The sequence below is a fragment of the Lepisma saccharinum genome, chromosome 7, assembly GCF_977018435.1.
Source record: "Lepisma saccharinum chromosome 7, izLepSacc3.1, whole genome shotgun sequence".
Taxonomy (NCBI): Eukaryota; Metazoa; Arthropoda; class Insecta; order Zygentoma; family Lepismatidae; genus Lepisma; species Lepisma saccharinum.
In genome coordinates, this window is record NC_139235.1 from 69,645,624 (window position 1) to 69,666,476 (window position 20,853).

The 20,853-nt window shown below is 38.6% G+C and overlaps 1 protein-coding gene across 1 annotated transcript in view; it reads left to right on the top strand.

The window, feature by feature from the left end:
* sn (fascin domain-containing protein singed) overlaps positions 1 to 20,853 on the top strand; it is a 195,240-nt gene that overhangs the window by 168,445 nt on the left and 5,942 nt on the right. The window contains exons 3-4 of the mRNA XM_083125403.1: positions 12,982 to 13,138; positions 13,715 to 13,876. Coding sequence (XP_082981529.1) covers positions 12,982 to 13,138; positions 13,715 to 13,876 — 319 coding nt within the window. The remainder of the gene's footprint in view (positions 1 to 12,981; positions 13,139 to 13,714; positions 13,877 to 20,853) is intronic.

Genomic DNA, 20,853 nt, shown 5'->3' on the forward strand with positions numbered 1-20,853 from the left:
CCGTATGCTACTTACAGGAACTAATGATCCACCTGTAACACGTTATCGTGTAATCACAAAATAAATATAATATACATCTCCTCACATGAACAATAGCTTCAAATCCGAGTATAAGAAAGTTGTTATATCTCTTTTTAGCATTAAAAAGAAATACAGATTTTTTTAAAAAAAATCCATTTATGCAAGCATATTTTCTCCTCTTCGCAACCGAGAACCTATAGTTGCTTTCGTTGTCAATGACAAATCATCCACGTGGAACTCACACAAGCAATAAATGGCCGTCTAGTATCTAATTTACGTGATTTAACTAAATTTGCAACATGTTCGAATATTTACTACGTCCAGCACCACAGATTTATTCTTTATTCAAATATTAACCGACTTTAAAATGTTTGCTGTTCAGTGTTGGACAATTGACTATCACAGGCACACTAGCGACATGTCTGGATTTGCCACGTTGCCAAACGTATTTCTTTGACCCAAGATCAGGATTTGATCTAAGATCGACAAATCGACAGTTAGCTTTATACAACATGATAGAAGCTTGAACTTAGTTCATTCCCGGATCGTAGGTCAAATCTGATCTCCAGTTAGTGATGTTTATACAACCGGCCCTAAGAGTCTCAAGAAGTGGGTTCCCAGAACGATTATTCTGTTAGAATATGAATATTTGAAAACCTTGAAATGTTTCCAATAAGAGTTGTTTGAAATTAATAGACCTGTCAAACGAGATGTCACTTGACCTTGTCACCTCCTCTTTACCATTTCAAATTTGCGAGGTAGCTCCTGGTACAGACGGGATCAAATGAAATGTACTTCCGTTCTCCTACCAACTCAGAAGCGAGTTGGAAACACTTCATTGCTCCTGTATAGATAAGAAAGTGGGGGAGGGCAGTAGCAGACAAGGCCATCACGCAAACTTGTTTCCGGCAAGCTTTCTGTTGGAGTCTTGGCAGTTTGTGGAAGGATTTTGTGTTCCTACCACCCCCCCCTCTCCGCCTCTCTCTCTCTCTCTCTCTCTCTCTCTCTCTCTCTCTCTCTCCCCCCCCTTGTCTTTGTGTGTGTGTGCGCGTGCACGACACCTGTTTCATTTTAAGTTTGACTTATTTGTATTGCATTGACTAATTGATGGGCCGACTGGGAATGAACCAGGTTAGCAATGGAGACATAATGAAGGATCAATAAGGTAAGGTAAAGTTCGTTCGTATAGAACCGTGCCATGGAGGAACATTTAGGGGATGTGGCAGTAGGGAGCCGTATATTGTCGAATCCGGCCATTTTGGAGGTCATATGATCAGCACCATGCTCCAGCCGTCTTTACTCCCCAGGGATGTAGTAGAAACGATTTTGATTTGATTCTTTATTTTATTTCGCTTTTTGTGCCACTTTTGGCTAATTTGCGAAGATGGGAATGAAGAATGATATGACGAAATTGATGAATGGACACTCAGAAACATCCATGCCCAGGCCAGGATTCGAACCCGGGACCCTAGCGTCGTAGCGCGATATGCTAACCACTCCGCCACAGGGGCCGGCTAGTAGAAACGAGAAAATAAAAAAACAAAACATTCTGCGTATGTGACAGTATTGTTTTGGATATTGTCTTGGAAGTATCTGTTTACATCCTAACCTGCAATTTTGTTTAAGGATAAAACTAGTTGAAGGCCGCGAGTGTTCCTGAGAAGTAATGAACATATCACATAGATTAATGCGAAATAGTTTAGCTCGAAAAAAACAAGGAAGGATATACAAATCAATTCTACGAATGCTTACGTCATTGTGACCATGGAGTGCATTTTGCACACTAACGAGGATCTGGCGTCTAGACACAAGGCCCGTATAATGGTCTGTGGGGTTTGGACTGTGTCCTATCCATCTACGTTTGTAGTTGTTCTTTCACAAATTTCATCATAACACACCTTTCATCCTCATCCTTGTGATTACCCAAAAGTGGAAGAAAAGTGAAATAAAATAAATCAATCGATCTGTTATTGTGTCCCTGCGTTTTTCAATTTTTCTTCATGACCGAAAATTAATGTTTCTCTGATGCAATGCATCATTATAATCATGTGAATTATTTTCCGTCATCATCGTGTGCTTAATCATTCCTTAAAGCATAGACTCTAACGCTGTTGTCCTTAGTGTAATTGATATTATTGTGTGGAAGTTTTGATGTAGGCTTGATTGATTGATTTAGTTTATTTTACTTCGCGTTTTGTGCCTCTAGGCTAATTTGCGAAGATGGGGATGAGTGATGAAATTGATGAATGGACATTCACAAACAACCAAGCCCGACCGGGATTCGAACCCGGGACCCTTGGCGTCGCAGCGCGATGTGCTAACCACTCGGCCACAGTGGCAAAACAATGGTTAAGAATAAATCTCAATTGATTGTTCTAAATTTAAAATATAATAACTCCGACGTGACGAATATTAACTGTTCTTAGATCGATGTCAAAAAACGATTTCTCCTAATTAAAAGGATTCCGGCCTCCGTGGTAGAGTGGTTAGCACAGCTTGCTTAATCACCGGCCTTGACATTGTGTTCATTCGGTGTTCACTGTGAATGTCCCTTCATTCATTTCATCATTTATTCGACCATCCTCATCGTCGCGTTTAGCCAAAAGTGACACAAGAAGCGAATTAAAATAAAGCAAATCAATCAATCAATAGAACATAGGGTCTCCAGTTTCATAGAGCAGTATGCAAAGCACTCGGTCATGGAGGCCCTCAAAATTGAAATAATAATTGCAACAGAAAACCTGATATTAGAGTATTTAAGAGTTTAGGCATATTAACAATTCACGTCAACCAACAACACTTTCACCTGTATTGTGTGATATATGGTTCTGCCCTAACACTTCATTGATTAATTTGCTTTTATTTTACTTAGCTTTTTGTGCTACTTTTGGGTTATTTGCGAAGATGGGGATGAGTGATGATATGATGAAACTGATAAATGGACACTCACAAACATCCATGCCCAGGTCGGGATTCGAACCCGGAACACCTGGTCCTGAGATTTCGGCCTGTGTATGGAACCGCTGGCCATCCACAGTCGTGAGGAAATTGGGGAGCTAAAAACAGAAAGCTTGCCGGAAACACGTTTGCGTGATGGCCTTGTCTGCTACTGCCCTCCCCAACTTTCTTATCTATACAGGAGCAATGCAGGGTTTCCAACTCGCTTCTGAGTTGGTAGGAAAAGGGAAGTACATTTCATTTGATTCCGTCTGTACATCATCCGACCCCCTTATCACATACGTTGAAAATGAAATTTCGTTGATAGTTTGCCCAATTTATTGCCAATTTCCAAACTATGAATCTACAGGCACCGCTGTATACATACGATATTTGAAGTCTGCGCCATTCCACTGCGGAATTCACTATGTAATTGGTGTCTGAGGATATCGAACCAAAGATCGTTGACAGCGGGATTGAATTATTAAGTTATTAGGTAAACCAACCAGGAAAGATTTCCTCCATGATAACTCTTCTTGATGTAGCTTCCCCCAGTCCACGACGTGCCGTTCCTGTTCGAAGCATTATTATTTCAGGCTTGTTTAAGATAGTAGAAGATTTTTAAAGCGACGAGGTTGTGGCAGAACGGATTGGGGAACGCGGTGAATGGCAGCGAGCCAAGTTCATCAGTCGTTCTTTCCGGAAAGTCAATGGCCTCCCAACGTCCTTGACGGTGTCCGTGACTTTGTTCAGCTGCACAGTGGTGCCTCAGCGAACCCCCCCAGTTCCACTTCGGAGAGCACTGGATTGCACACTTCATTTTCGTACCCTCCGGCAGAGGGCAGCTGTGAGCCTCGACGACGTTCAGTTATTGCTCGTTGAAGTTTTCAAGTCAATTATCCATTTTTTCCCCCACTTGTAGACATAACTGTCGCCCTGTTTAAATTTGCATTCTCAAGAGATTCCAGTCACTGCAACAGAACACTAACCGAAATTAATACTTTTATAAATTTATGCTATTAAAGCCGTGTATTAATCAAAATAATTGGGTAAATGTCTGTTATACCGGAGACACATTTCTTCATTTTTACAGAAGAAACTACTTACGGAAATGAGTTTCTGTAGTATTTTGAAAGTTCTTAGAGGTATTTTCTCACCGTAGAATGCTGCACAACAAGAAATAAGCACTTTTGATATAATAAACTTGCATTTTGTGCAAAGCGATAACATTATGCCATTGTTTCCATTATGTAATTGCAGATGGCGCGAGCGTCGAAAGTCATTCGGTCTCGCCAGTGTTTCCAGACGTGCCTTTTTTTTTACCAGAATTTTATTTATTTTATTTTTTAACTATGCTTACCTATCCTAACCCAACCTAACCTAACCTAACCTTGCCGGAAATGGTTCGTGGGGCTATCGTGAATGGTTTTTGGGGCTATCCGTCAATGGTTTGTGGGGGCTATCGTGAATGGTTTTTGGGGCTATCGGGAATGGTTTTTGGGGCTATCCGTCAATGGTTTGTGATGACATAATGAACACAAAAGTAGATATTTTTCGGTTAAGAAGGTTGAAACACTGCATACCCCACTCCAAATCGACAAAACACAAGCACGACGTGCGATGATCCACAGCTGTGCGCGCCATATTGTATGTTCCGAAACGGAAGAAAGAACCCAAAAGAATTACTTGTAATGTGAAAAATCGAAGTTATTTTCGTGTAAAAAGCATAATGGCACCTTGAACTATGTTCCGCAATACACAATTGGTAAGTACGAACCATTTAAAACTGAAAATATTCGATAGAAATGTGTCTCCGATATAACAGACAATTACCAATAATTGTTCTATCTTTCCAGTTGATTAGTACTGACTTTTCATGTCTACTAAAAACGACATGGTTGTGTTTAATGTGTTTTTGTATCGTGACATACGAACGCCTTGAAGCAAAGCAGCTTTCATTGTAGTTGTGAGATCAACATTATTTAAGTTTTCCAATAGTTGTATAAAAGTGCGGACACCTTTCACAGATTTCCTCGTCTGACTGGCTGTTCCATCCATCTGCTTTTACAGTTGTAAAAGACACTTCCAAAGGAAAATTATGTTTCTGTCGTCTAGAATCACGCTTCACAAAAAAGACACCATCTCAGCACCTTATTTAAAAGGAACCCTTCTCCTTCCGAAGGCAAAAAAGGCATGCTACTTCCGCATAGTCACGATAAGCAGGTCTCTTTCATGCATTCGAAAAAAATATTATGGATAAAAGTAATGAAGAAGAACTGCATTGAGATATTTACAACAGTAGTATTGTAATGTTTCTGCTGATAGAGTTGTTAGAGGAGAGAAAATTCAATTATTATAAGTCACAGGTTCAAATTAAGAGTTGCCCATCCTGGAAGGTTTTTTTTTTCTGTTGCACATAGCTGTAGCAGTAGATAGTATTTGAATTACAAATTTAGAAGAAGATAAAACGCCGACAGCTAACACTCTCTCTCTCTCTCTCTCCCTTTTCTTTCTTTATTCTTCTTTTTCAACCATCAGGCTTATAGGTCAGGTACCTTGATTACTTGGCAACGTGTTTTTAATGTTAAATGAAATCTATATAGCATGATGCATGAATTCATATATAATCAAGAAACTGTACGTTCTAAGTTGAAATGAATACATTCTACACACGTCGGCTAACTGGGGTGGGAATTATCTCTAGAACGCGAAAACCACATGCTTTTACTGAAATCATTGCATTTCCAAGAGAGTTATACCATACAGTATCCTATGGTTATACTCCCTTCTTTTTTGGCCCAGTAAGTCTCTCGTACATGAAAACGTGGAAAAATTGTAGTTTACAAAAGGTCCCTGCATTTCTGGTCACGTCATGCTGAAATCGAATACATAATTGCACTAACTACACTGCGACATATAGCTTTTGTTAATGTTATGTTATTTATGTATCGTATCGACTTGGAAGAAATATTCCTGTAATTATACTGGCTGTATAATAAATTGTGAAAGACAAAGTGTTTATTTTAGTTACTTTGGAATTGTGATGCAAAAAGGAAGACACGAATACCCTGTAACTCAGTCGTTCTTTCTTTTCTGTGATTACGTTGGTTCGATGGCAAAAGGATTGTTTCGAGTCGAGAGTCATACGAGGACTAGTGTTGTTAATAAACCATTAAAATATATATCTTTAATAGTGTAGTTCCTGCTCAGAGATTTGTGCCTGCACTTTTTTTTAATGTGATTGAATTGTGAAAATTACGTACACAAAGTTACAAGAGTTTGATCATTGTAACAACATAATGGATTTTGATAGTTTATATTAACATCAGATTTACACTGGTATTTTTTTGGAACACACAATTTCAACATGACGAATAAGGACTTTTCTTGAATACAATAAAAGTACCAACACAATTGGCCATGAAAATATTTTCTGGCATTCTTTCCATTAAACAGGAGGCCTCCCCGATGGCGCAGTGGTAGCGTCGTCGCCTTGTAATCAAGGTGTCCCGGGTTCGATACCCGGTGGAGGCACATAGTGGTTCGTATCTCACTTTGAAACTGTAGGTCCAGTCCCGATTAGGGCTCCGTGGTCACATCCTCCACCTTCGATTTCGTGCACATTTCAAAATATTTTCGTCCAAAATGAAGTTTCTTCTAAGAAAGGGAGTTCCAAACAAGCGCGGAAGGTTATTTTTAGAGTTCTACGTGCTACGAAACTTACATTTTTATAACATTAAAATTCGTTACCTACGTAACGTCAATACGGTTTTTCAGGGCTTCCATCATGGATTCATGTCACAGGCGCACGACCCGCTATTCGTTCAGTGCCTTGCCTTGGGATAAAGAGGTAAGTTACCTTCTGAGGTTTAATTTTTTGGTACCTTCCTAATGTTTCAGTGCGGAAAATGTGTTGGGCAGGTGTGGCTCCGGGCAGTTTCCAACATGCCTTCCAAAGGGACTCTATGGAAAAAGGCGGGGCCGCGATAGCGGTAGGTTAATTACCCTAGGGGCGGAGCCCGGAATCGGCGGGAAATTTTTGACAGCAATTTTCATGACATTTCTTGGGGTATAGCCCTGAAAAACAGACTTTTACATACATACATCCATCGGTACGGGTGCTACGAAACTAACATGGCCGCAAGTAGAGTACGGGTGCTACGAAACTAACATGGCCGCAGGTAGGCTTCCACCTCGCAACTTCAAACGGCTACATCTCAACTTTAAACGTCTCTACAGTCGTAAATACTTCTTTCCGCGCTCCAGAATTTTGTTCTTCACAATTTGCAACACATAATCTTCATAAAAAAAAAAAAATCCTTGCGAAATCGACGGTGGGTGATGGTGACCGCGGACCCCAAGCACTTGTGCCACAAATAGTTGCTCTTATGATCAGAGTTGACAAGTCATGTCAACTTTCTCAGCTCTGCAGCACGAAAAAAAACAACCCAGAGCGAAGGAAGAAACACAACCCCATTAACAAACTCGTTCGCTTCTTCTTCATCAGACTCCACTGTCTATCAGTCTTTTTTGAGTGCATCAATCTTCCCTGGAGGAAGAGGATTAAAGCAAGAACCTCGTTAGAATGCTGTTTGCTTCTTACCCTTTTCATTGGAAAGAATGCAGCACCCTTTTGTTGTATCATGGTTGCCAGTGGCTTACAACTGTCTTCTCGCCTTCTGGTATGAGATTTTTTTCACCGTTTACTGATTTATTAACCAATCAATTATTGCATCTGCCGGCCTCCGTGGTGGAGTGGGTAGCACGGCACGCTGCCACGCCAGAGGTCCCGGGTTCGAATCCAGGCCTTGGCATGGGTGTTGTTTGTCATTGTCCCTTCATCAATTTCATCATACATCATTGATCCTCATCTTGGCGATTGGCCGGGGGTGGCGGAGAGGCGAAGAAAAATAAATCAATCAACCAACCAGCTCTTGCATCACCAAACCTTGAGAGAATCGACACAGGCGGTTCCATCTGTCCCTATCCTCGGCAGAATTAATCCAATCTTGTTTCCTCCAGGTCTATCTCAATATTTACGGCTTGGCTTCGCTATAGGTATCTCGCCATCAAGTTTCCGAACAAGGGTCATGAACAAATGAGAAATGGGAATAATTACTGATATTTTTCAAATACACACAAGTAATTACAGGATACGAATTACTAAATAATGTGTGACTGGTAATCGAGTGAAAGTCTTACAAGTAATTGTGAATGTATCTCGGTTCTGATTTCTAATACAGCTACAAATCTCATCATTTCAATATCACGTAAAGATTTAGGGCTACATCCGGATCTGGTCATAATTAGTCTTGAAACATTATGCAGGCTCGAAAACCAACTCTGTGATAATTGTCAGGTCCGTTGATGTCAACTATCGGTGTTTTTGAAAGATTGGTTGGGTCTGTTTAATACAATGACAACAAAATTTGATCTACAAATGCATCTCAGAAACTTGAACTGTCAGTAAAGAAAAGTCCATGTTTACATTATATACATTAATATGATCTTTGTACCTGGCTTTATCGATTTTACGTAAATAGTATTTCAGTGTAACGTGCAGGCTCAACCAGGACTCGAACTCCGGGTCTCGGGCATATCGTTCCATTACTCTACGAACAGGGCAACCGAGCCACCCCTGGTTTCGCCTGAATTTTCGCTTCCACTGCTTTGGCCTGTGTTGAATTGTATCTTGTCAGTACTGTACTAAGGGTTTTCGCCTGTCAACAACTTGCCGTTGCATTGAACCATCTTTTGTGGAACCAGGACTACTAAAATGGTCCAAACTTACGTGACATTTTCCTGCGTAAAACTATTGTAATGGAATTGTTTTTATTTACTGGTCCGTAGTACGAAGTACGTGTTGTAGTGTGACAACGGCACTATCAGACCCCCCCCCTCCTTTCCCCCTTCCTACAAAGGAATTCTGGCGCAAAGGATGAATAATGGTGTGTGGAAGTGACAAGCATAGATCGGAACTCGTACACAATGGATAACGTGTAGTTTGGTTTTTATATGAAAAACGCAAATTGGACCCCTTGAGCGTAACAGACGTGAATACATTTATATGTAGGCCTATTCCTGTTAGTTTTTGTGTGCGCATGTTTTTATTTATTTACTCCACTTTTCTCTCAGGGGGGTGAGTTAGAAGCCAGAAGGACACTCAAATTTATTATACATTTAGATGTCTACCGATGAACCTTGGACTGGGTATTTCCTTTGTCTATCTGGATGTCCTTAAACATAAACAAGAAAAAAATTCTGTACATGATCGTTCAGTATGGGAAAAAAAGGTGAAAAAAAGTTTTTTGTACGAATTAAAAATAAACTGGGAAAAGGTGATCGCTTGCGGTAATTGTCGATGTGTATCGATGGTTTCTGTGGGTATTTATCGATCTGATAAAAGAACGATAAATTTTTACGCATTTTATGCATTACAGACGATTTGTGGTGATAAAAAAAGTTTATTTTTCCTTCGAAATTACCAGGTTTACTGGCAACATTGGACGTGTCAGAGGACAGCACTCCCTCTGACCTCTGGCTATGTGAGTCAATCAGTGCCCAGATGAAGGAAAATATGTGAAATTTATCGAACAAATAACTAACCTACTGAATTTACCTATCTTTTTTTGTCCTCACTGCAATTCTGGCGTTACCTTTATTGTGCAATGAATTTATTTCTATTGGATGTCTATGCTACATTTTATCCTGCATATAGAGAAACAAATAATTTCTACGCGTTTTTTTAATGTACGCACATAATGTCTTTGTGCCGTAGAATTTCATTGTGTATGAATAAATCCTAAGGTGGTTGTTGATAGGGTGTACAGGTTTTATTAAACTAAATATGTTAACACTATTTTTACATAGGTAGTTCTTTGTTTAGAATGTAATTATAGTTATTTTCAAGTAGGCCCTGTCAAAACAATCCGTGAAGTCCGCAAAAATCAGATTATTTGCTAATTTGAAGCACCAGCGTCCTACTACAAACTCATCGATATTTATAGCGAGCACTGCGTTAAATTGTAGCTGCCTGCAAACCCTTATTCCTACCTGATCCCCTCGCTTTTCAGACTAATGGACCGGAAGTCGAGACACTGGGACGATGGGATGGGACGAAAGTGACAGGGAACAGGAAAGACGGAAGCGTGGCTCATTAGCAAACATTGTCATCTAGCATCCCAACTATGAATCACGCAGATGTTTGTGTTCTGAGGGCAAGGATGACCCAACCATTAGAAGTCAAACGAAATGTTGATTCAAATGCACGAAATGCAGTTTGTGCTCGTGATCTAAAGGAAGCCTTGGAGTTATTTTCTAGTTTTGCTATTAGTTTCCAACAGCAATTATAAAATTAATAACAATAGTATATAGTTGCCATACATTTGTCTTTTACTACCTTAAAGTTGAGATGAATAGATTCGACGACGAGACAAACATAATGGCACATTCATATTTTTTCCACCATTTAATTTCGTGGCGCATACACTAACCACTCCGCCAAAGAGAGTGGTATGTATCCTCTACGTTTCTCTTTTTCAATATAAAAAAGATCGAAACAAGAAAAAACAAGTAAACGCGTACTCGCACACACAAGCATTCCATTAAAGATACCAATAAAGTGGTTAAAGTTTTCAAGTTTTGAGGAGATTAGGTCGTAGGCGTGCGTACGGGAGGACAAGGAGGCAGTTGCCCCCTTATTATTTTCACTTTGAAATGTAGATAATATTATCGACGTTAATGAACAATATTATTCTCAACAAATAGTAAAGCTGTTTTAATATATTCAATATAAACAAATATTTAAATTATAATTTAACCCACGCGCTAAAATTGTCAAGCACTTCAGCAGTTGTTCTCACTTTTCTTTTCAGATACACATAAGCATACGCTGAAGCTGGCCCGCTAAATAAAGATATATTATTATTAGGCACAATACTGTTACCAATACTGTTTTAAAGTCTATAACTTGTGTTATTGCAGCTTGGTTATAGATTAATAAGAAATATCATCAAACCATGAAATAACAGTTGAAATCACGGTTTTGAATGGCGGATTTTCGTCCGTGCAAGATAAACGCTTTAAACAATGTTGGAAGATAAATGTTTCCTGTTCTTTGTATTCGCTCCGTTCTGATAAAGAACTCATTCGTCTTCTACCTTAGATTCTGATCCATTCAATCTCGCTCTACTGAATTCTTCAACCCAATTTCCTTAGGGCTTGAATTTCCGTAGGGGGGAGTAGGGAAAGTAGAAAGCATTCATATTGGCTTTCATAAATCATCTTGAGATTTTATTTTTCCGTTGTTAATCTGTTTCTGGGTCAAATTCATGGTTTCGGAATCCAGTAACAATGGCGAAAAAATAATGAAGAATGATTCCGAAAACATACCAACAAGTTTCCCACAAAACGTCATTTACAATGTTTTCTTTCCATTTTTGTCTTCATGGTTCCCATCCACTTTAAGTCTCTCAACTGAAACAAATGATTTATTTAGCATAGAATATATATTGGCAGAGGAATGGATGCATTTCAATTGCAGATACACATGGGATACACTTGACTGTAAACTATTCCTGAAGCTGATCTTCACATGTGAAAGTTCTGCCAACGAACCTGTTTGACTTAGTTTTCGGTTTTGTTGATTCACCTATCTGAGCAGAAAGTAAATTGCACGAAGAAAAAATGAAGATAACTTTATTTTATTTCCACCTTCACTCGCATTGTTGTTAGAGCATCCTCATTAAGCACAATGGTACATCCATATTTTATCCAGTATTCTAACATACGGACCCCTCCCCCACTCGAACACAAGCGTTCTCGTATCTTCATACCAATATTGGCTCAACAACTTGACAATTGATAAAATACAGAATAATGAATTATTCACTTCATCTGTATTTGTGTAATGTGTATGGTTTTGTTTAAGTTCAGATAGGCTAATCAGGACTGGATCTACAGTTTGAAATAGGATCCAAACCACTGAGCAATGTCCCTCCACTGGAGATTGAACGTAGGACCACATGATTACAAGTAGGAAACATTAGCACTACACCATAGGGGAGGCCCCCATGTGCAATTTTGTGTGTGTGTGTACTTTATCAAGAATTTGTCAAGTTTAGTTAGGTGTGAGCAGTGTGGTATTTAAGAAATTTCCAGTGAAGGGGGATTCTACTGACTGTCTAGAGACAGCAGACAATGATTTTATGCAACCTATCTGTTTCTCCCTCCCCCTATATATAATGTATTTATAATATATATGTATATATAATGTGTGTGTGAGAGAGAGAGAAAGAGTCACATGACAACTCATTTGCAACTTTACCATTCCCATTGGGGTGCCATTTTCTGGCCAAATTCCGTGGACAAAGAAAAAGGGGGAGGAAGGGGGAGGGATCATTTTGACCTTGGTCACTTGTTTGATAGTTCCAGGAATAGAGTATAGCTTCAGGCCACATTTGTGTTCACCAAATGCAGCTTCCATTTGTCTGACAGAAAAGTGTTGCAGATGAATGGCGAAGTGCGAAAATGTAACTAAATCGCCAGTAAATTGTTGTTCCCCCACAAATATCATTCCCCTCCAGGGATAAAATTTATCAAGTAGAAGAGGGGACACACGTATCCAGAGGGGACGAATTTCCCTACAAATACCACCCTAGGTGTGAGTGTATTGAGGTGTCCATATTCTATAGTTCAGAGTGATGATGGTTCAAGGTTTGAGTTTAACCTATGGACATTGCGAATGTCACTTCACATATTTCATCTAATTTATCTAAAAGAGTTTGAAGAACTGTGTAAACTAAGAAAAAAAATCCCCAACATTACAAAACACATTTCTTAATTCAGTCACTTGGTTTTTCAAGTAAGTCCAATAAATTTGAAGACATTTGAATATATTAAAAGATGAGAGATAAGATAACTTTTATTAATTTGTACCTTTTAATTCGTATTGTAATATTGCATTTGCATTTTTGCTTTTATCTACATGGAACTTAATCATATTTTGCCATTTTGTTTTTACAGGAGTAGATGTCACTGCAAACCAAGATGAAATATCCGATCATGAGACATTCCAACTTGAATTTGACCAATCAACGAAGCGCTGGTACATCCGGACCATGCAGGATAAATACTGGACCCTAGAGACTGCTGGAGGAATACAGGCTGTGGGTGATAAAAGGTGAGGTATACATACAGGCTCCAAGATGAATTAGAAATTTTAAATGACATTATGAGTAAAAACCTTTTCTGCACAAATTTGACATATATGAAAATAGTTTATCACATTCATCATGCTACATAAATTTGTATGCATGTGTAATTTGGGAAAAAATTAATCAATACAATAGTCACTCACTACACACATGATCTTTTGGTTATATATATTTTAAAGGTTGTCATTTTATCCATATCTATTCTTTTGGTTAATTTTACAATGTAGATTATAGGCAGCATGAAATTATAACTTTTTAAATATAATTTTCTAATTTTAATTCCACTATATAAGAATTATTCTGTCTATTTGCATTAAAGCATTTAAAAGAGTTGTGAGTTGTCCAAAGTTCTACTAACTTAGAACTTGTCAAGCCTTTGCCCAAGACATGGGACTTGAAGCGTACACTTGTCAGTTGGTCATCCTACAATCTTTACAGGATTGTTTAAGCATTGTAACACATGCATAGGTCCTGTGTGTACACTTAATTATTCTTTTTATTTCATAATATTATTTTTTTAAACATTTGTTTCAATTTTGTAGGTCTTCAAATGCTTTATTTGACCTTGTGTGGCAGAGTGATGGAGCTGTAGCTTTCCGAGCCAACAATGGAAAATACATTGGAACCAAACGATCTGGCCATTTGTATGCTAATTGTGATGCCGTGGAGGATAATTGCAAATATTACTTCTATCTTATTAATAGGTAATGATAATGCATAGTTTGTTTTTGTTGTGCTACACTTTTTGGTATAGACATTGGGAGGAGATAATGTATAGTACACCATTATCAAATCAACCCCATACATATATGCTAAATATGTTTATTAATCATTTGTAGTGATGTGGCCCTGCTTCTGGTGCCATGTTTTTTTATATCAAACTCATGGGATGGAGACTTATTAGGGTTTATGAAACAACTTATTTAATAAGTTTCTCCTTCACTAGTGGTGAATGCTCCTTGTTTGGTATTGAACATTTTTGTCAACATATGCATAGTGAGTGTAAAAAGAAAGATAAAATTGTCATACATACATACATACTTGAAGTATGAAGTAATGGGTCATTGTTTTGTACCAGCTGCTACCTCTCTTTAGAATGGATGGTTTATCACTGCTCCTGCACTATTTCATTCTGTTTAACCTATTGTATGAGTAACCTCATTGAGATTATCCAAGATGTTTTAAAGAGAGAGAGCTTGCCAATGTTTTTTTGATATGTATTCCATTCTCTTTGTCAGTCTAAAAAATCTTAACTGAGAGTGAATATTCGGGGGCGTGCATGAAAATAGTGAATTTTTTGACATTGCATAATTAATATTTAATACTGATAATGAAATAGGTCTAATCAAGGCTGCCTGCAGGATTTTTTATGGGTGGGGGGAGCATGGGGGATACTATTCCAAAAGTTAACAAATTTCTCATAAAGTATCCCCTGCTAGGGTAATTTGTGTAGGCATGCTCCCCCACTGTATTTTCTCCATGTTGATCCATACAAACATTCCCTCACCTTTCCCCAAATGTGAGCAAAGCAGTCCCCAGCTAGGAATTTAGACTTTGAGCACTGAAGACAGAGTAAGATTTCATATCTTGCCCTTTAGTTAAAAAAAAAAACCCTCATATTTTACAGTTTATTATTATTGTTGTTGTTGTTGTTGTTCATATCATAAAATAGAAATTTAATTTAAAATACCTTGACATTGTTGTCAAGTTCAGACTTGAGTCCACTATTTATGTAGAAACTGGATTCGACTCGCCTCCTTTCCATAAAACTTACATCACTTTGTTGATGAATACTTCTTTGACGTTTTGTACTTTTTCACAATACACAGAGACCATGATGCACTTATTGTGCTGTCTTTCGTGGCATCCGTCGAATTATATGAAGTTTTCCTGATATCTCAGGGTGCGGAGTGTCCTCCTCTGTGGTCACACTTGGGACTAATGCAAGATCATTAACGATCATTGCAAGAATGTCAGAATTTCAAATTTAGGCAGAGATAGGGAGGAAAATTATCTTCTTTGTACCTTCTTGGCAGATGGGGGATAGTTACTGCTATGTTTGCTTATATTCTTGTAGAAAGCCTGGGTCTGGGTATTTGCTTGTGTTTCAGCAAGGAGCAAAGAAATGTGTTGATTGAGCAAGAGGTGAAGCTTCAGCTTCAGTTCCTTATTTCTTAGTGTGAGGGGATATTTGTACAAGAAAATATTATTAATAGCAATGACTGGAAGAAAAATTTTAAAAAAATGCATACATTCAATGCCTCACGTGAATATCTTTTCCAAGTATTCATGAATTATAATTCTTGTATTATTGCATTTTGCAACATATACACTATTGTTCTAATTCTCATTCTGCAGAAAACTATTTTTTTTTAGAATTCCAGTATTTAAAATAAATTAATATACGTACAGTGGCGTGCAAAACTTCATCAACATGTTTTTTTTTGCGATAACTTTTTCAAACTTCATGGATTCAAGTGGAATTTTTACATGTTGGGCAGCAAGGTGGTAGATCATTTTGGGCTGTTTACAAAATTATTAAATATGTTTATTCGATTTTTTAACCTGGCAAGAAAATGACACTCTTTTTCTTATCACTGTAATACATGAATGCTTTGAAAACAATCACCAAACTAGTCATTGGTATCAACCCACTCTAGTACTTGGTTTCAAAGCCCTTGGCATCGATCCCGCTCTGGCACCTGCGTGGCATGGAGTCTAATACCGACTGAGGGATCGTGCCCTATTCTTCATGGCATTGTCAAGGTGCCAAACCCAGGCGACCATGTGTGACTGATTCCCTATACGATTGTAGCAGTCTGCATGCTGCTCATGCCGAGTCCCATCTGTCTTCCAGATACATTACTCTGGAAATAATGACACTGAGAGTAAAGCCACTGTCCATGGGTGCTGTGAAGAGGCAGCTGAGGAGAGGGAAACTATTCAGATGTTGGTCTGTGAAGAAAAAAACCCCACTGATCTCCCTCAAGAGCAGGAAGGAGCACCTGATATGGATATGGAGGCAGTGGAACAGCGCACTGTGGACCAATGAGAGCAAGTACATTCTTTTTGAAAAAGCCATTGGAGAGTAGGTACGACATCCCAAAGTCAAAAGGTACACCCAGTACCAACTGCCAACCATGAAGCATGGTGGTAGGAATGTAATGGTGTGAGAGTGCTTCTCTGCACTTGGGATGGGTCCACCCCACCATATAAAGGACAACATGGACCTGTACATGCATACAGACATTCTCGCAAATGCCATGTGTCCATTCGCTCATCATCACTTCGGACGCAACTTCATCCTGCAGGACGACGGGGTCACACAGGAGTGTATCGACAACCATCACATGACTCGCATGGAGTGGTCAAGCCAGATTCCGGACTTGAATAACATCGAGCACATGTGGGATGAGCTGGAGTGAGGCCTCAATCACAAGACAGCCAAGAATGCCAGTGAGAAGTTCACCCAGCTGAAGGAAGAATAGGGCAAGATCCTTCAGTAAGTGATCGACACATTGATTGACTTCATGCCATGCAGGTGTTAGGTTGTAACTGATTCTAAGGGCTTTGAAACAAAGTACTAGAATGTGTTTAAAGCCATTAGTGGTTTGGTGATTGTTGCTTAAAGCGTTCATGTATTATGGTGATAAAACTAACTTTTTTGCCAGGTTGAAAAATCGAATAAAGATTTATAATAATTTTGTAAATAGTTTGAATTGATCTACCACCTGTTTATACAGATGCACCTAACTTGCTTCCCAACATATAATTTCACTTGAATCTATGGTTTGAAAAAGTTATTGGAGAAAAACATGACGTTGACAAATTTTTGCATGGCTCTATAGGATTTATGAAAATATATTAAGTACGTAAGTAAGGATTAATGCTGTCTGAATTTTTGGCATTAAATTTATTGTATATTCTCTTCCTCTAATCAACAGTAACAAATACTTTGATTTCACTGATGACATTTGAAAGCATGACACAATCCTTTTATCATGGACAAGTTTTCATTTAAAAAAAAATAATGAAAATATTCCAGTTACAGCACTAAATATGATATTGTTATGGGGCAGGCTTCAAAATGCTTCTTTGTTGCTGGGATTACTTAAGTCTAGTGGAGAAACATTCTGGCATCCTGCATTAGTTCACAGCCTGATTTTCATAATTGTGATTTTGCAAGTTAGCACATTATCCCTTCATTGTGTATCTAACCATTATTTATTTGCCATAACAACACTAAGTCCTTGCATGCTGTTGTTACTTGATTCTGGTTACGAGCAGCATGGAGTGCATTGTTTATATAAGAATAGTAGTTTTACCATATTTTACAAAATTTTTTTAGCTGTGAAATTAATAAATGTCATTTTTTTATTGACCCAGATTCCATTTTAATAGTCACGATATTGATGTTTTCACAGCATTCTGCTTTTTTCCCTTTATTTTACCTATTTGTTCTAATTAAACAGTGTATTATAAAAATATTTTTAATATGCATATGTAAGACTGCAATTCAAAACTAATATTTATAAACAGTTTGCAGCCACAATTGTGTTGAGACACATGTACAAAAATAGGTAGCTAAAATTACAATGTAATTAGAGTCCACAATGCAAATTAAAGGGCATGCGGAACAGTTTCGGCCAGGCTCTTCCCTCCAAGTGAGTGTTGCAAACTCAGCTCTTTTGGAGCCAGATCTGGCTCTTTTGTGCACTCGTTTGGCTATGAACTGGGGCACCCACCCCCATGTTCCACTATGATGCCATCACTGACTCTGGCCCACATAGACCAATTTTTGTCATGAGTATATATTTTGCACATGACATGATATTGTTTTATTGACTGCATCGCCCCACCCCCTGTTACCTTCCCAGCTACTTTTTATAGTGCCATGGAGATGACATAATATTGTTATCTGGGAATCCTTTATATTCAATTTCCTATGACCATCGGTGGATTATTGAGATGGGTGATGTCGCTGGAAAACTTAGAATAAATTGTCATTACTTTAAAGTTAACGGTAAAAGCACCCCTTTGACACCTACAATTAAAATTACCCTACGAGGCACTTTATCCAGCCTTCATAAATGTAGCTTCTTGAAAGTCGATTTTAATTCAATTTAATCTGAAATTTAGCTCTTTTATGAGCATCAGGTTTGGCAACACTGCCAGGATGGCCATATGAGGCAAGGAGAAATGCATTGCACTTATGAGAGTATTATTAGATTTATTCTATTGGGAATATCAAACTTCCGATGGCATAGGAAAATACGAGGCGTATTTTTTAAGTAAGTACCGTTTTGATATGTACAAAAAACAAGTAAACTTTTTGTAACAATTTTATTGTTACATGAAAGACCACTTTTATCTACTTTTCCACATAATTGCCACCAATATTAAGGCACTTATCATATCGAACAACACGCTTTTGTATTCAGTCGTCATAGAAGTTTGCTGCCTGAGTTAACATTTTTGGTACCCAAAAATTTTCGATAGTTTAAGCATTCGGTAACAATTTCGTAGATAACACTTCTTGAAACTTCAGGGAACTCCTCTGATAACGAAGAAATCGTGAAGTGCCTGTTCTCTTTCACTTTTTCGTCGACGTTCTGCACCAAATCGACAGTGATCACTGAGGGTCGCCCACTCCGTTCCTTGTCATGAACATTCTTTCAGCCATCTTTGAAAGCTCTTACCCATTTGCGTACCATTCCATCACTCATAATGTTTTGTCCGTACACTTCACAAATCTGACGGTGAATTTCAACTGCTTTCACGCCTTTAGCACTAAGAAAACAAATAACAGCGCATATTTCACAGTCAGCGGGATTCTCAATCGGTGGAGGCATTTTAAATAAGCAAAAGCAAATGTATACACGATCGATTGTTGCCGAAATGGCGTCTGTGGCTTGCCAACAGATGTAGGTACACAGTGATCATGCACAGGACACCGACCGCAGCGCTGCAGCGACAGAATTTCAAAATGGTACTTACTTTAAAAATACGCCTCGTATATCGATGGAAAGAGGGCAGTTTGATGAAGCTTTTGACCAGCGGAAAAGTCTAAACTTTCATTTGATTAGCTGAAACTTGAAGTTGAAGTTGTTGAGTTTTTTTATCTCCATAAGGCATACATGGGATTCTGAAAATTCTCACTCATCATATTTTTCAAGTATCGTGTCTAGCTTAATAATTGACATAAAAAAAAAGAAAAACGCTTCCACTTGCAACATGGGAAGAAATTCATACTCTTGCTTACGTCCAGATTTTTTTTAGTAGCTTTCTGACAATATTGAAAGTAATGCACACATGGTGCGTAACTGTAACTCCTCACCTTAAAACGTGAAAGAGAGTAAAAACTTTATTTTTTACTTTAAAAACCTTACATCCTTTCATCAGTGTGTCATGATGCACTGAAATGGCTGTTTTGCAGTGCCACTCCTGGAAAAACATTAAGAAGAATTAATCATACAGCTACAACATCAAATGATTTGCATGTGTTCCATTGAGAGTGAATGTGTTTACAGCACTACAAACGAAAGGGAGAAGAGTAAGATATTTATACAGGGTGTCTCAATCGCTCTCGGCCGCAGATTTTTGCATATAGAAATCAAAGTAATGGTTGTAATGTAATAAAATTTGCTACGGACATACCTTGTATTCTGTGAAGTGTGGTGATATCAAAGAAAATGTTGGAAGTGATTGCTTTGAGCATCAAGGCATGTCTGCACACGTCTCACGTCTCTCCATGTTATTGAAGACTGCCGCGAACATATCGGGAGGCACAGCATCAATTTCCTACCGAATGTTGTCTTTCAGTTGCATAAGAGTCTGCGGCTTGTTGCAATACACTTTTCCTTTCAGCATGCCCCATGAGAAGTAGTCTGGTGGGTTAAGATCGGGCAATCTTGGTGGCCAAAGTCCCTTTGAAATGACGCGATTTTCAAATGAAGACTCAATTTTGTTCATGCTGATGTTGGAAGTGTGACAACTGGCACCATCCTTCTGAAAATAGCCAGTACGAAGTTCATAGTCATCCAACTGGTTTACAAACTAAGTGAACACAACTGTAGAACAGCATCAAGCACACATCCGTAAGACCGCATCAAATGGCCAACTCGCGTATACGCATGCCTAGAACAACTGTGGCACTCATTCTCATGATTTCATCATGCTTCTCGCACAACAAGGTATGTCCTTAGCAAATGTTATTAAATTACAACAATTACTTTGATTTATATAAGCGAAAATCTGGGGCCTAGAGCGAGTGAAACACCCGTTATTATGTAACTAGTTGTCAAGTCCCGCACCATGGCTGTTTAGTCTTAAGGAGTCAGGCTTTGGGCTCGATCTAAGGGATGCGCTCTAGTTTGGCTCTCCTTGGGGAAGTGTAACAAATTTTCTCTGAGATTTGGCTGTGTATGGGGCTGGTGGCCATTCACAATCATGAGGAAATTGGGGAGGTACAAATGAGTAGCATAACCCGGTCATGGAAACCTACAGCAACGACTGGGAGTTTGTTCTGCTGACCACACGTCACCTCGTAACCTGGTTGGATGATCTTCCACCTCTGCTGAAGCATATGGGAGTGGGACCAATAGTCGGTAGGAAAGCCCTGGCCCTCACAGACTAGGGGAAATTGTCCCTCCTCGCCTTAACCAGCTGTTTATAAATAGTG